Below are 12,853 nucleotides of genomic sequence, written 5' to 3'. Positions count from 1 at the left end.
TAAGCCACGCCCCTTGTAATTATTTTATCCACCTTCCCAGCGTACATCGGTAATAAGAAAACAAGAATTGTGTACATGGAATCCCGGTTTAGATAAAATCTTTATTTATAATTGCGCCATGAGATTGTTTTAACTAAACAAAGCTTCCACTACAATTCTTACGTTAAACCTTGAAAAATAGTTCAGAAACTTCAACGTGAATAATAAAACAAAATCGGAAACGTGATACACATTTTAATGGTTAAAAATGAAAATAATGACGCGTAAAAAGTAAAATGGTTTCGTTAACAACCATAAAGATATTAAAAACTCGACGTTGGAGTAAGAATGAAAACAAAATCAAATTCAGAAACGGGAGAAGTAATAAACTAAACCGACGGGCCAAGCAAAAGCCTTTTAAATTAAATCCGTTTTTTATTTTTCCAAAACTTGACTCGCTCACCCGTTCTTTCGGCACCGTCTAGAGTCAATTAGTCATTCGCGATTTTATTTACAAAAAATGTTTGTTCACATCGAACGAGTCCTTTTTTCTTCGTTATTTTTGGACGTATGATAGAACGCGATGGTAGCAACATTTATCACAACAATATTCTCACAAATTCTGAAAGAAAATATTGTGATTAGCTATTTTGCATAAATAAAAAATAGCCTAAATACGTCTTCCTACAAATTACGCAACCCCCTTAGTTTCTGCAGAATATTTTTGGGGGAGTTGGTGTCTGATTTATTTTAAATACTGTGAATATTGGGGTACACTAAACCCGCAGTAAGCCTGGATTTTTAAAGTCTGATTAGCGTCTATTATACCTTCGTAGTTTATTCTGCCATCGTTGTCGATATCTGTCGCTTTTAACATTTCGTCCAACTGCATCTCGGATACCGGCTCCCCTATCATATCCATCGCTATCCTCAGCTCATCCTTTCGGGAAAGAAAATTGGGAAGAAAAGATAAATTAGACTCCTAGATCTAAGTTTAGCCCAACCGTGAAAAATGTTTCTAGGAAAATATTTTGGCCCGAGCGTCAGGTTTTTTAGCGACACCGCCTTACCTTGGTTATGAAGCCATTTCGGTCTTTGTCAAACACTCGGAATGCCGCTAATAAATCGCCCATGACATCGTCCTGGGCTCCAGTCTGCTTGGCCATCCAACTCATGAACTCCTCCTCGCTTATTAAATCATCGTCTGCGAGAACGAAGAGAACCAAGGTTAAATATTACATCTCAATGTTTCGACAAAAAGATCGCGTTGATAATGTAGAACTGATTATTTAATTTTTTTAAATATATTTTGTCAATTGATGAGTCCGTACCTCTTTTACTGGCTTCTTGTATCAGATTTTCGATCATTTCATCGCAGAGAATAATGCCTAAGCTATCCAACATGCATTTGATTTCGCTGGCATTGACTCGGCCATCTTGGTTTTTATCCAGCATTGAAAATGCCGCTTTCATTTCTAAAGAAAATACAACGGAGATGGTGATGAAGATTGTTTCCAGTGGTTTTTAGATATTTGTGAATGAAAAGAAGCCGAATAAGCGTCTCTTAAAGCGTGGTTTTTGGAACTGTCTTTGAAACCGTTTTAGACAATAGAATTGTTCGCTACTCTAATGTTAACAAGTTGGCAAGCCAAAATATACCTCTCCTCGGAAGAGTTTTTAATTTTCAGTGAAGCGTAACTGTATCCGTGGTTCTGCGGTAGAACGCTCACCTGTCGTGCAAGAGGGCTCGGGTTCGAATCCCGGCCGATTAAAAAATTATACTACTCCCAATGACTTTTGGAAAAACCTTTTCCCTGATTCTAAGAAACGGGGTACGCAGTGATTACCCTTTGCCCCGAAAATGCGAACGCGTTCGCAGGCAGACAGACCCACAGACAGACAGACCCACAGACAGACAGACCCACCCACAGACAGACAGACAGACACGGTGGTTGTATAACCCCTCCTAGGGTACAAAGTCCCATCGGAGATGTAAAAACGGAGTGGGGCTATTTTAAAAATACTTAATTGCATTATAAACGAAAGATATCCGACCGCGCAGACTTCACACTATCCTAACCTTTGACGGAACTGCGAGTTAGTCCTCAACGAAGCTACGCGATCCTTATTTTTGTCAAAGGCTCCCACTCGTTTGTTCGGATTAATTAAATATTTACGGCATTTCAAACCTAATTTATTATCATTTTTGAAAGTGTCATTTTGAAAAACGACTGAAGGCACCTGACATCTTTTTTTAAGCGAAAAATTATTTACTTTCTATTTTTGAAGTTCCGCTTTTCTTTTCGTTACCGAAGGTTCCACGAAACTAAAGGGTCTAAAAATAATGTTTGAGGTTTTTGGGTGCTGCCATTTTTGAGGCGCGTGTTTTGTAGGAGGGGATAACTTCTTCGGCCCTGTTCGTAAATATATATTGATAAAAATAGGTTAAAGTTTACCTCTAACTTGGGCGTCCGTGAGCAAAGGAGTGAGATCCTGTAAAGAAACAAAATAACATTGTTACATGCCATCTTATAAAGCATCCCTCTGATTATCCAAAACATTAGCCTCGTTTTATTCTATGTCCTAAGTGCGTAAATAAATCATAAAAAATCTTTTTTGCCCTAGACTTCCAAACGAGTTTCCTTGGAACTAGGCGTTTAGTTCCCTATCCAAGGTTTATCTATATTTTTCTCGCTAGCGAGGTGTTTTTATTAGACATTTTGAATTCACGTTTCTAAAAGTGTTATTTTTTAACCACAGAGGGTGTATAGCAAAGTCCAGAGAAGATGTTAGAAATTCCGTTTCATGGTCGTTTTCTAAAGATAGTTATATTCGCTCGTTCGGCGCGATTCCCTCATTAGCTCGCTTTTGTATAGCTTAAAAACGTATAAAATGGGCGTTGTAAAATTCAAATAGGCGATTTCGGTTTAGTATCGAGGGAACGGACGACATGGACGGCTTGGCTCATTTGAAGTTTATAAGAGGACCCGTGATGAGGATAATTCCGAATCATTCCGTTCTTTGAACTATCTCCGCCTCAGCGTCTTCTTTTGAAACTTGGCCAACTTCGCTTTCTTTCCGGAGTTTTCTTCGAAACCCAAGTAAACCCACTCGCGCGCGTCTTTATATTTTAACGTTCCCTCCCCTCCCATTAAAGCACGTAGAACACCCCTTTATTATCTTGACACAACGGAAGATAAACATTTAGCGGGTTTTCTTCGTAATAAGAATAAGTTTGCTCTAGGTTCTTACCGACGCGAAAGTGCAAACTTGAAAACTCGAGTCGACTGATGGAAGCCCATAAAGATGCGCCTTGGAAGGCAATTACTTCGTACCAGGCGAAGGTGGTCTTGGAATTTGAGGGCTGGAAGGAGTATCCCCCGCTTCGCATTCCGTTGTTTTTACACTAATTCATCTTGGAACATTTTCAAATTGGCATTGGCGATCCCGCACGAATAAGAAACTCAACCTTAACTCCCTGATTACCGTTATTTCGTTTCGAAGGAGTTTGTTTTTCTACTCCTACAGTCTTATTGTCTTTGCCGGAGGAGAAAATAGACCCGTATTGAAATAGTTCGCTTCGGATTTTTTTGGGACTATTGGAATCTCGGCTTCATTAGTAGCTTCGTTCTCATTCGCCTTTCTACGACATCGTCTACGAGATTTAGTATAAAGCGATTTCAATCGGGAAGAGAAATGGGGCAATTTGCATTTCGTAGAGCGTATTAGGCGCCATAACTGCGTAGTTCTTTTTATTAGAACGCGATTGCAACATCTCGCGCTTTTGGGGTTGTATGATGGTACCTCGATTGGGCCGTAGCCAAGAGACAAACTGAGCGAAGACGTGTTATTATTGTTATTAGGTTTTGATTCTGAAAATCCATTCCTGTTTTATTTCGGAACTGTTCGTTCCGAATTAAGGTCTAATGCTTTTGATTTTGTAGACGATTGTTTTTAGGTTAGTCCTTGTTTCGACTTCACTCAATCGCGGATGGAAAGAATAGGCTTTATCTGGGTCTTTAAATCTTTTCTAGATCTCCCTTTGACGACACTATTTTGTCGATCCCTCTATTAGTGCGCATTCGGGACAAAGACAATGAACTCGCTCTTGATTTGGCTGGATTTAGAATCGAGTCAGGGGCCCCTTTCACTCCGCGAATAAAATCCCAGAGTACAACTACCCCGTCACACGAGGACCTCTACCTCGGGATTCAAACTTCAAAAGACTCTTTGCTTTTTACTTTTTACATTTGCGCTGCTGAAGAATAACAAATCTAAAATCTATCATTGCGAAAATCTGACAGTCATTTGAACTTTTCTCTTAATCAAATCAGTTTATATAAAAATAAAAGAAATGCAATTTCTAATCTGGAAGTTCTCTTCGTACGTGACAAGTTTGAGTAACTATCTTTTCTCTATGCGAGGGACGAAAGGTGGAGAATATTAATCTGAAGTTTACAAATCAACGCGCTTTTTTCTCGCTCTTTATATGAGATACGGACAACAATCCTTTACGAGTCGGAGAATCTTATCTGTAAGGTATATTCGATAAAAATGTCTCTAGTAATCAATCTAAAAAACCTTGAGATAATATAATATTGTGGTAGTCCAAGCTACCTTTTCATTTAGCGCTATTGGTAACTACTCTAAAACAATGGTGTAGTGTCTCCAAGCTTTCATTCTAATTGCAATCTACCGTCCGCCGCATTACTGAAAAGCTAATCAAGATTGGAGTTTCGAAAGCTCTACGGAACAGCGCGATACTTTCCGGTCACGTAAAATAGTTCGAGCCTTTATCTCCTACTGTTTTAATTTGAAGATAGCCCCCCTTTTCCCCTAGAATACTAATGCGCTCTCCGATACTCTAACGCGAGTTGTAGCGCGTGTCCACTTGGAGTTGCTCAAAATGTTTCGATTTTGACATTAATCGCTGGTTTGGGTAATATTGGAACCGCCATAGATTCGGATTACACAAACCGATTTGTGATTATGAATACGTCTCGACGTGTTCCTCAATAAAATCTTTCGGTATGCCATCTTTTTTAATTAAATAATAACTAAAATAGGATTTAAATGAAATAAATATAAGTCTAAATTAAATAACTATAAGTCTAAACTAAATAACTATAAATCTAAATTAAATAACTATAAGTCTAAATTAAATAACTATAAGTCTAAATTATTTTAATTTTAATAATTATAGATATATTAATTTTAATAATTATAGATATTTTAATTTTAATAATTATAGATATTTTAATTTTAATAATTATAGATATTTAATTTTAATAATTATAGATATTTAATTTTAATAATTATAGATATTTTAATTTTAATAATTATAGATATTTAATTTTAATAATTATAGATATTTAATTTTAATAATTATAGATATTTTAATTTTAATAATTATAGATATTTTAATTTTAATAATTATAGATATTTTAATTTTAATAATTATAGATATTTTAATTTTAATAATTATAGATATTTTAATTTTAATAATTATAAATATTTTAATTTTAATAATTATAGATATTTTAATTTTAATAATTATAGATATTTTAATTTTAATTATTATAGATATTTTAATTTAAATAACTATATATACTATAATTTAAATAACTATATATACTATAATTTAAATAACTAAAGATATTCTAATTTAAATAACTAAAGATATTCTAATTTAAATAACTAAAGATATTCTAATTTAAATAACTAAAGATATTCTAATTTAAATAACTAAAGATATTCTAATTTAAATAACTAAAGATATTCTAATTTAAATAACTAAAGATATTCTAATTTAAATAACTAAAGATATTATAATTTAAATAACTAAAGATATTCTAATTTAAATAACTAAAGATTTTCTAATTTAAATAACTAAAGATATTCTAATTTAAATAACTAAAGATATTATAATTTAAATAACTAAAGATATTATAATTTAAATAACTAAAGATATTATAATTTAAATAACTAAAGATATTGTAATTTAAATAACTAAAGATATTATAATTTAAATAACTAAAGATATTATAATTTAAATAACTAAAGATATTCTAATTTAAATAACTAAAGATATTCTAATTTAAATAACTAAAGATATTCTAATTTAAATAACTAAAGATATTCTAATTTAAATAACTAAAGATATTCTAATTTAAATAACTAAAGATATTCTAATTTAAATAACTAAAGATATTCTAATTTAAATAACTAAAGATATTCTAATTTAAATAACTAAAGATATTATAATTTAAATAACTAAAGATATTCTAATTTAAATAACTAAAGATATTCTAATTTAAATAATTATAGATCTTTAAATCAAATAACTAAAAATCTTTTAAGCTAAGTTTCCATCACTATATGGACCGAGCTAATTTTAACGTAAGTATTTAAGTATTTTATTTTTGGTTTTAAGATATAGAGTAATTAAAGAAAAAAGATGGAAATAATTTAATTGAAACCCAAATTTTTCATTGAAAATTGACAGGCAGTATTTAAGCGATTCCCCCGCGGCAAAGTAGGGTAAAAACAAAACTCACCGCGTCGGCCATCAAGGACGCCCAAAATGTTCGACCACTTTTCTTTTTTTTACGAAGCGCGCTGTCGGAAAAACATCTCGAAAGGAAAGGATAAAAAGTCTCTCGGCTATATCAAATGTCAAAATCACTTTTGGAAAACGCGCACGCTTGGGCCACCGCGTTTACACGGAATGAGAGCTTCGTTGTCTCCCCCCCCTTCAACTCCGGTTATCTAAGTTCCACGACAAAGATGAGAGACGAAGATACAATTTTTTTAATTTTCCCCTCTTCTACCGCGATAGATGGATTAGATAAATCGGAATTTTCTCGATTTAGGAAACGCGAGCATACTTTGATTAAGCTCTCCGCAAGAAAGAGGACGGATTTTCGCTCATCCTTTCGTGAGAGTATGACGAGTTGAAGAGAGAGAGAGAGAGGGAATGAGCGGAGTTATAGCCGGTAAAAAGCTTTTTGGAGCCTCTCCAAAAAAGTGACACACCCCCTCTCGCCTACAAATCCGAGTTATTATAGCGATCTCCCTAGTTTGAACTGCCGACTAGCGCCGAGCCGTTCCTATATACCAGATAATCGTACATTGCCTTTCAAATTGAGCTAAATCACACCCTATATCTGGTTTGGTATAGATAGCGGAGGATTTTAGTTTTAAACGATTTAAAATTTCGATAGAACACCCACATTTCGAACTTAATTAAAGTAACTTCGAATCCGTATTTTCAAACGGGAAACGCAATTTTATTCGAATATAATAAAGTTTATTTTTACGACGATGGTGTTTGAAATCAGCTTAAAGGCCGACTACATAAATATTCGGTTTACTATGTTTTTCACTGGACGTCGGCTGACTGCAATACACATGTGCCATGCAGTCAGCCGACTTCCAGTGAAAGACAGAGTAAACCGAAGATTTATGTAGTCGGCCTTTAAGATTTAATTATGTTTCAGGAAAAGTAAGACGGTGGAATTGAAACGGGAATTATCGAGATGGCTATTGTCGCGCGAGGTATAAGCTTATCTTGTAGTTTCCTTACGGCGCGGCGGTGGCTCGCGAGTAATGGTCAACACCCTCATCGCCTTCGTTTAGATTGACTCGAGGTTCAGTGGTCATCTTTTCGTTTTTGGCTTTCAGCTGGTTTTAGATTTTCTCCCGGGGTTTGTCACGTACGATTGCGCGCCGACGCCCACTTCTCTTTAGACGAACCTAGCTGAGAGAGCGCGGCCAAGAAAAGGTCACGGGGTCGCGACTAGGGTGCGGTTCCCTCGGTCCAGCCCCCCCTCCATTGTAGCTCCCTTCTCCTTCATTCTTCTCTCCTTATAATATTGGCCACAACTAACTACACGCTAGTCTCCCGACGATTTTCTAGACACTGTCTTTTCCTTAGTCTTTGGATTTCTCCGTAGATGGAGACACCGTTTCCGAAAACGCGAACCGAGAGCTCAACAGTTGAATTTTATGGGAATAGATACGAAGTTTACTCAATGTTCTTCTATAGTTTGGATTGGTAAAATGAAAACGTTTACGGTCGCGCTGACTTTACCGTGCCCCGCCTTCTACCGAAAAGGCTGATGGTCTATCCAATATGTAGGCGTTAAAGGAAGCTTTAGCCGCCTCTCGCGAATGTTTTTCACGCTCGCCAAAGTATCTTAGGTAAATCCCCTCGAATAAAGACGGGGGATTCGCCGTAACTCGAAAGGTAAACACCGGAGACGCTGTTCACTAACTTCCCCCGCTTTCGATTATGACTATGATAAATTTAACCTAAAAAGGACTCGAAATCCACCTTTCATTCGCCGTGTGCCAGGGCCGTCTTAAGACCTTTTGGGGCCATGGGCTAAATTATTTCTTAAGACCTTTGCGATCCCCAACGGTCAGCCTTTGTATGTCCGTTGTCTAAATTCAACTACACAATAATCAAACTAAAGCTTTTAATTTCAAAAGTATAACATAGTCTGATAGGCCTACTGAAAATAAGATTTTTACTGACAGTGACTCGCTGATAGGTTTTAGAAATTGTTGGTACCGTATGATACGCGATGTGGCGAAGAGTCAAATTACTTTAGACGTAACTAAAAGATACATAATATTAAATGAGCATAAATAATATTTTATTAACTAATCCCTTATACCTAGAGTAGGGGCGGTATGGATGGCCTTTCCGGGGCCCCCAAACTGGCAGGAGGCCCTGGGCTGTAGCCCACTTAGCCCATGCCTTAAGACGGCCCTGCCGTGTGCTCCTATAAATTATCTACATCTCAACGCTCCGTCATTTACTCATTTATCCGGTAGCCGAACAAACGGGGGGATTATATTTTCGTACATTGTCTGTTATAAATTTATCGATAAGAATCCTTGAACGTTATTTTCAATCCGTCATTTTAATTGTTTTCGTTATCTTTCATTGGTATTTTTTATATATATCGATCTAAAATTGAAACGCTAATTAGATTATTTTTAACAATGTAAAATTAAGGTTGGTCTGTATCTGAGAACTTATGGTTTATCGCGATAAAATCCATTGACGTCAATTAAATATATCATTAATCCGATAATAGATTTTTGAAGAGCGTTAATCAGATTCGTAATCTGTCAATGAAAATTGACCCCTTTCCTTTCGCGACAGATACAAATATTAAAAGTCACGGCGGCCAAAATAAATAAAATAAAAACACTGGCAAAGAAATAAATAATCGTGTTTATCTTTAAACCAACTTTTGTCTCGACTCTCCCCTAATGCGTTATCTTTATTCTTATTCCGCTCTTTTTACTCCGAATTCTTATTTATTACCCCAACTCGTCTTGGTAATTTGCATTTTCCAAGAAATAAAACGAGTTGCCAAAAAATACGGCTTTTCCGTCGCTTCATTTCGCGTCGAATCTAACGTATACGCCGACTTTACCTCCTCTGACAGCCCTTTTTCGGATGACTTCCCACTACGAAAGTCCCCCCAGACTTTATTATGACCATCTTTTTTCCTTTATTTTAAAAGTCCCGGCGACATTTTTCGCCATTTGATTTCGCACAGTCTCTCTCTCTCTCTCTCTCTCTCTCTCTCTCTCTCTCTCTCTCTCTCTCTCTCTCCCCTGGCTACTCTTTCGCATCTGTTCTTTCCATTCCCAAAATAGCTCCGCTTTAAAACTAGGGCTACGTAGATACCTACCTCACCCCTCTTAACCCCCGCTTGCACAGGAATAAAATAAAAAAATAAATCGAAGCGAAAAATATAGCTAGAATATATATACGTACTAGTTGTTAAGAAAAAAAAAAGTCGCGAGCTTTTCCCGGCGGACGTAAAACCTTCCTACTTTTAAAAGCGAGCCTAGTAGGAGAAGTCGCTCAACGGGGGTAAAAAAAATATTTGACCCATAGGGATTTTGGGAAGCTCCTAACTCCTATTAGGCCTGGTATAGATTTTTCCATAGCCACAGGTTCGGCCGAAGCAATCGTTCTATTAAGGCTATAACACGTGATAGTAACGGGGTAGGCCACCGGGTTTTCTCGATACTCCCCTTATCCCTCGTCGAGAAGGAGTGGGAAATGTTATCGTCGATAGGTGGCGGACTAGGGCTAACCTCTCCGCACCTTGTCGTCTGGCGATAAGAGCGACATCTTTTGACGCGAAATGTAAGCGGCTTTCGCGGTTCAAATTTTCCGAGCGATGGAAAGTATCGATTTTACTACGGTTTTTGCATCTAATCATTCATACCATTAAAAATAACTATCTTAAGCTCCTACAAGAACGCGTTTCCCGATATTATTCCATTCTCTTTGACATTTTCTATTAAAGGCCTAGGTTTTTTTCTGCCTGTCCCCCTTTAAATTAACTTACAAGGAGACGACCCGAGGTGTTACACACTGATTTTGTTCAAACTCACAAATTGATCTCATTTTGATCAATTTGAACAAAATGGGTGAAAATGAACCGATATGGCTTAAATAGGAAAAATTTCAATTTTATGTTGTCAAACACATTTTTCGTTGCCATGGCAAAACCGTTACCCATTGAATAAATTCCCTTTAGGATTTTTCAAGTTACATGAAGGTCTACCAATCCCTCGAGTTGGAACGAAATCGGTGTGTAACACCTCGGGTCGTCTCCTTGTTAGTGGAGCACAAATACCCGGGTGGTAAGCAAACCGCTGAACATGTTGGCCTAATTTAAAGGGGGACAGGCGGAAGAAAACCTAGGCCTTTAAAGGTTATTCGAAATGAAATTCACTGTCAAAACAAATATAGGCACGTTTTATTTTAGCAGTTTTATCTACGACGAACGTTTTTATCAGTAAAGCTCTGACGACACGCGTGACCAAGGTTTGGATTGGATTGAACGAATAATCGACTTCTTTTCCACTCTCCCCCCCCCCGTTCTTTTCTCCCCCACCAAGAAATAATTTTAAGAAAATGAAGTTGTAAGTTTTTCTTTTTGGCGCTTCTCAGGTCGATTGGGAGGGAGGCGATGCGACGCGAATGGAACGGAAGCCTGTGTTAAACAGAGGTTCTCGATTTTTTTATCATTGTGATTTTCGGTAATGACGTAAGACTCCACGTCATATTTTAATCTTCTTCTTCTAATAAGATAGCTTTTTTTCCTCGTAGATCCTTTTTAAAGAAAAAGGAGCGACAAGAAAATGTATCTAAGCTCCCAAACCTTCACCCTGACTTTGGCCGCCACTACAATTTTATACGGTTCTTTTAATACTATAATTGAAATCCGTAAAAGTAGTAGGCGAATTTTAGACCTAACCCCTGTAAAATACGCAATACATGGCTACTCTCTCTAACACCTCCCGAAGCAGTGCTGGATTCAAAGAACTGAAGTAATACGCTCGAAGTCGTATGTATAGACGTGCAAATAATTTGTACATAGGTTTCCTATTTTTTCTTTTAGTTTTTATAATTCAAATATATATATATTATATAAATATTATAAAAAAAAATATGTAAATATAGCCTGTGAGCTTTGCTACTTCCTGTTAGAAAAGGAATTTGACCCATAAATATTAATTCACTCATACTCGGCATTCGAACAATTTTCGAACAATCCCTGTAGGCTAAATACTAAACAACTGATCCGTAATATAGCCTTACCGTTTCGTCATCGGTGTCGTCGTAGTCGTAGTCGTAGTTGTAGGTTTCCTCGTCGGATTCGTATCCGTCTTTGCGGTGTCGTCTGCTTCTACCGTCGAAGTTGACCGGAAGTCGGTTGAGGTAGTCGGGGTGCAAGAGAGCCCTTTGGGGCACCATGCCGTGAAATAAGCTGAACGTTTGCCACATGCGATTGATTGATTGGTCGATATGAAAACTATCTCTTTCTATTTATTCTCCGAGAGTGAGGTTGTTTCCAGTTGAGTGATGAGCGTCAAATTGACTGCGGATCTCCGGTGGGCCAAGCTTTTTATTCGGTGGCTGTCGACCCGGCCCCCCTCTCCTCCATCACTCTATTAGCTTGTCTTATCTTATCAACTCACTTATATTCCGAAAGGCAACATTAGGCTAGCGTTTTCCATACCATTTCTCCAATTTATTTACGTAACGCTGAAAGATTATTGCGGGTAACTTGACTAGACGCGAAAATTGATGGATTCGTCGATACCTGTACGAGAAATTTTGATAATAAGTCAGAAATCTGTATTACCTAAAATATATAGTAGAGTTTATTTGATGTCAATTTTTTGCAAGCAGCTTGGACTTTTAAATTTCGCCGTCGACCTATCCGCTCTCAGGGAAAAAAAACTATCCGCGAACACTCTAATGTATTCTTATCGAATTCCAAGTGTTTCATAATGCCCGATTAACCGATATCTGTCTTATATAATTCTAATAGCCACGTTTTTATTTCGAAAGGTCCTCGTGACTCACGCAATACGGCTAAAATTGGCAAGGTCGAATGCTATTTCTGAGCTTGTTTTATTTCGTCGCCAATTCGATTATAATAATCTACGTGGTTGACTTGCCAGCTTAATTTTACGAGGTACAAGTAATACATTGGTAATATTGACATTTCATTAGGTCAAATCGGTGAAATTAGAGAGGTTAAGCCAGTCCCCGAAAACGTGTAGGGGGAACTTGAAGGAGTGTAGACTCCTCTACATCCTGCATTTCCCCTACACGTTTTCTGGTGCTGGCTTAACTTGTCGAGTGGGCATTTCTCAATCGCGTTTAAACAAAAACATCGCTGCTTTCGAAGTTTGTGGAGGTATTTCGGAGTTATGTATTTTGATTGAAACGAGGCTAGAATATGTCGAAATTCACTTAGATAACTCCTATTTATCACCTCCCGTCATGCTCTTTAAAAATCAGCCATATACCATAAGTAACATA

At 36.8% G+C, this 12,853-nt stretch overlaps 1 protein-coding gene across 2 annotated transcripts; it reads right to left on the bottom strand.

Moving 5' to 3' along the window:
- Nucleotides 1–219: 219 nt before the first annotated feature.
- Nucleotides 220–12,050, bottom strand: Eip63F-1 (Ecdysone-induced protein 63F 1). Of its 2 annotated transcripts, none has more exons than XM_090156518.1 (6): nucleotides 11,621–12,050; nucleotides 2,436–2,472; nucleotides 1,311–1,454; nucleotides 1,050–1,183; nucleotides 808–919; nucleotides 220–601 (listed from the first exon to the last, which is right to left on the bottom strand). In XM_090156518.1, exons 1-6 carry the CDS (start codon nucleotides 11,804–11,806, stop codon nucleotides 579–581), a joined length of 636 nt encoding a protein of 211 aa, XP_090012644.1. In that variant the 5' UTR covers nucleotides 11,807–12,050; the 3' UTR covers nucleotides 220–578. The 2 variants fall into 2 exon arrangements, with proteins under 2 accessions (XP_090012644.1, XP_090012645.1); XM_090156519.1 differs by lacking the exon at nucleotides 11,621–12,050 and adding an exon at nucleotides 6,537–6,942.
- Nucleotides 12,051–12,853: the final 803 nt, after the last annotated feature.

The sequence above is a fragment of the Leiobunum rupestre genome, chromosome 8 (genome assembly GCF_980474605.1).
Source record: "Leiobunum rupestre chromosome 8, qqLeiRupe1.1.hap1, whole genome shotgun sequence".
Classification (NCBI taxonomy): domain Eukaryota; kingdom Metazoa; phylum Arthropoda; class Arachnida; order Opiliones; family Sclerosomatidae; genus Leiobunum; species Leiobunum rupestre.
The sequence above is the reverse complement of the archived record's forward strand: the minus strand, read 5'-3'. Positions and strand labels throughout refer to the sequence as shown.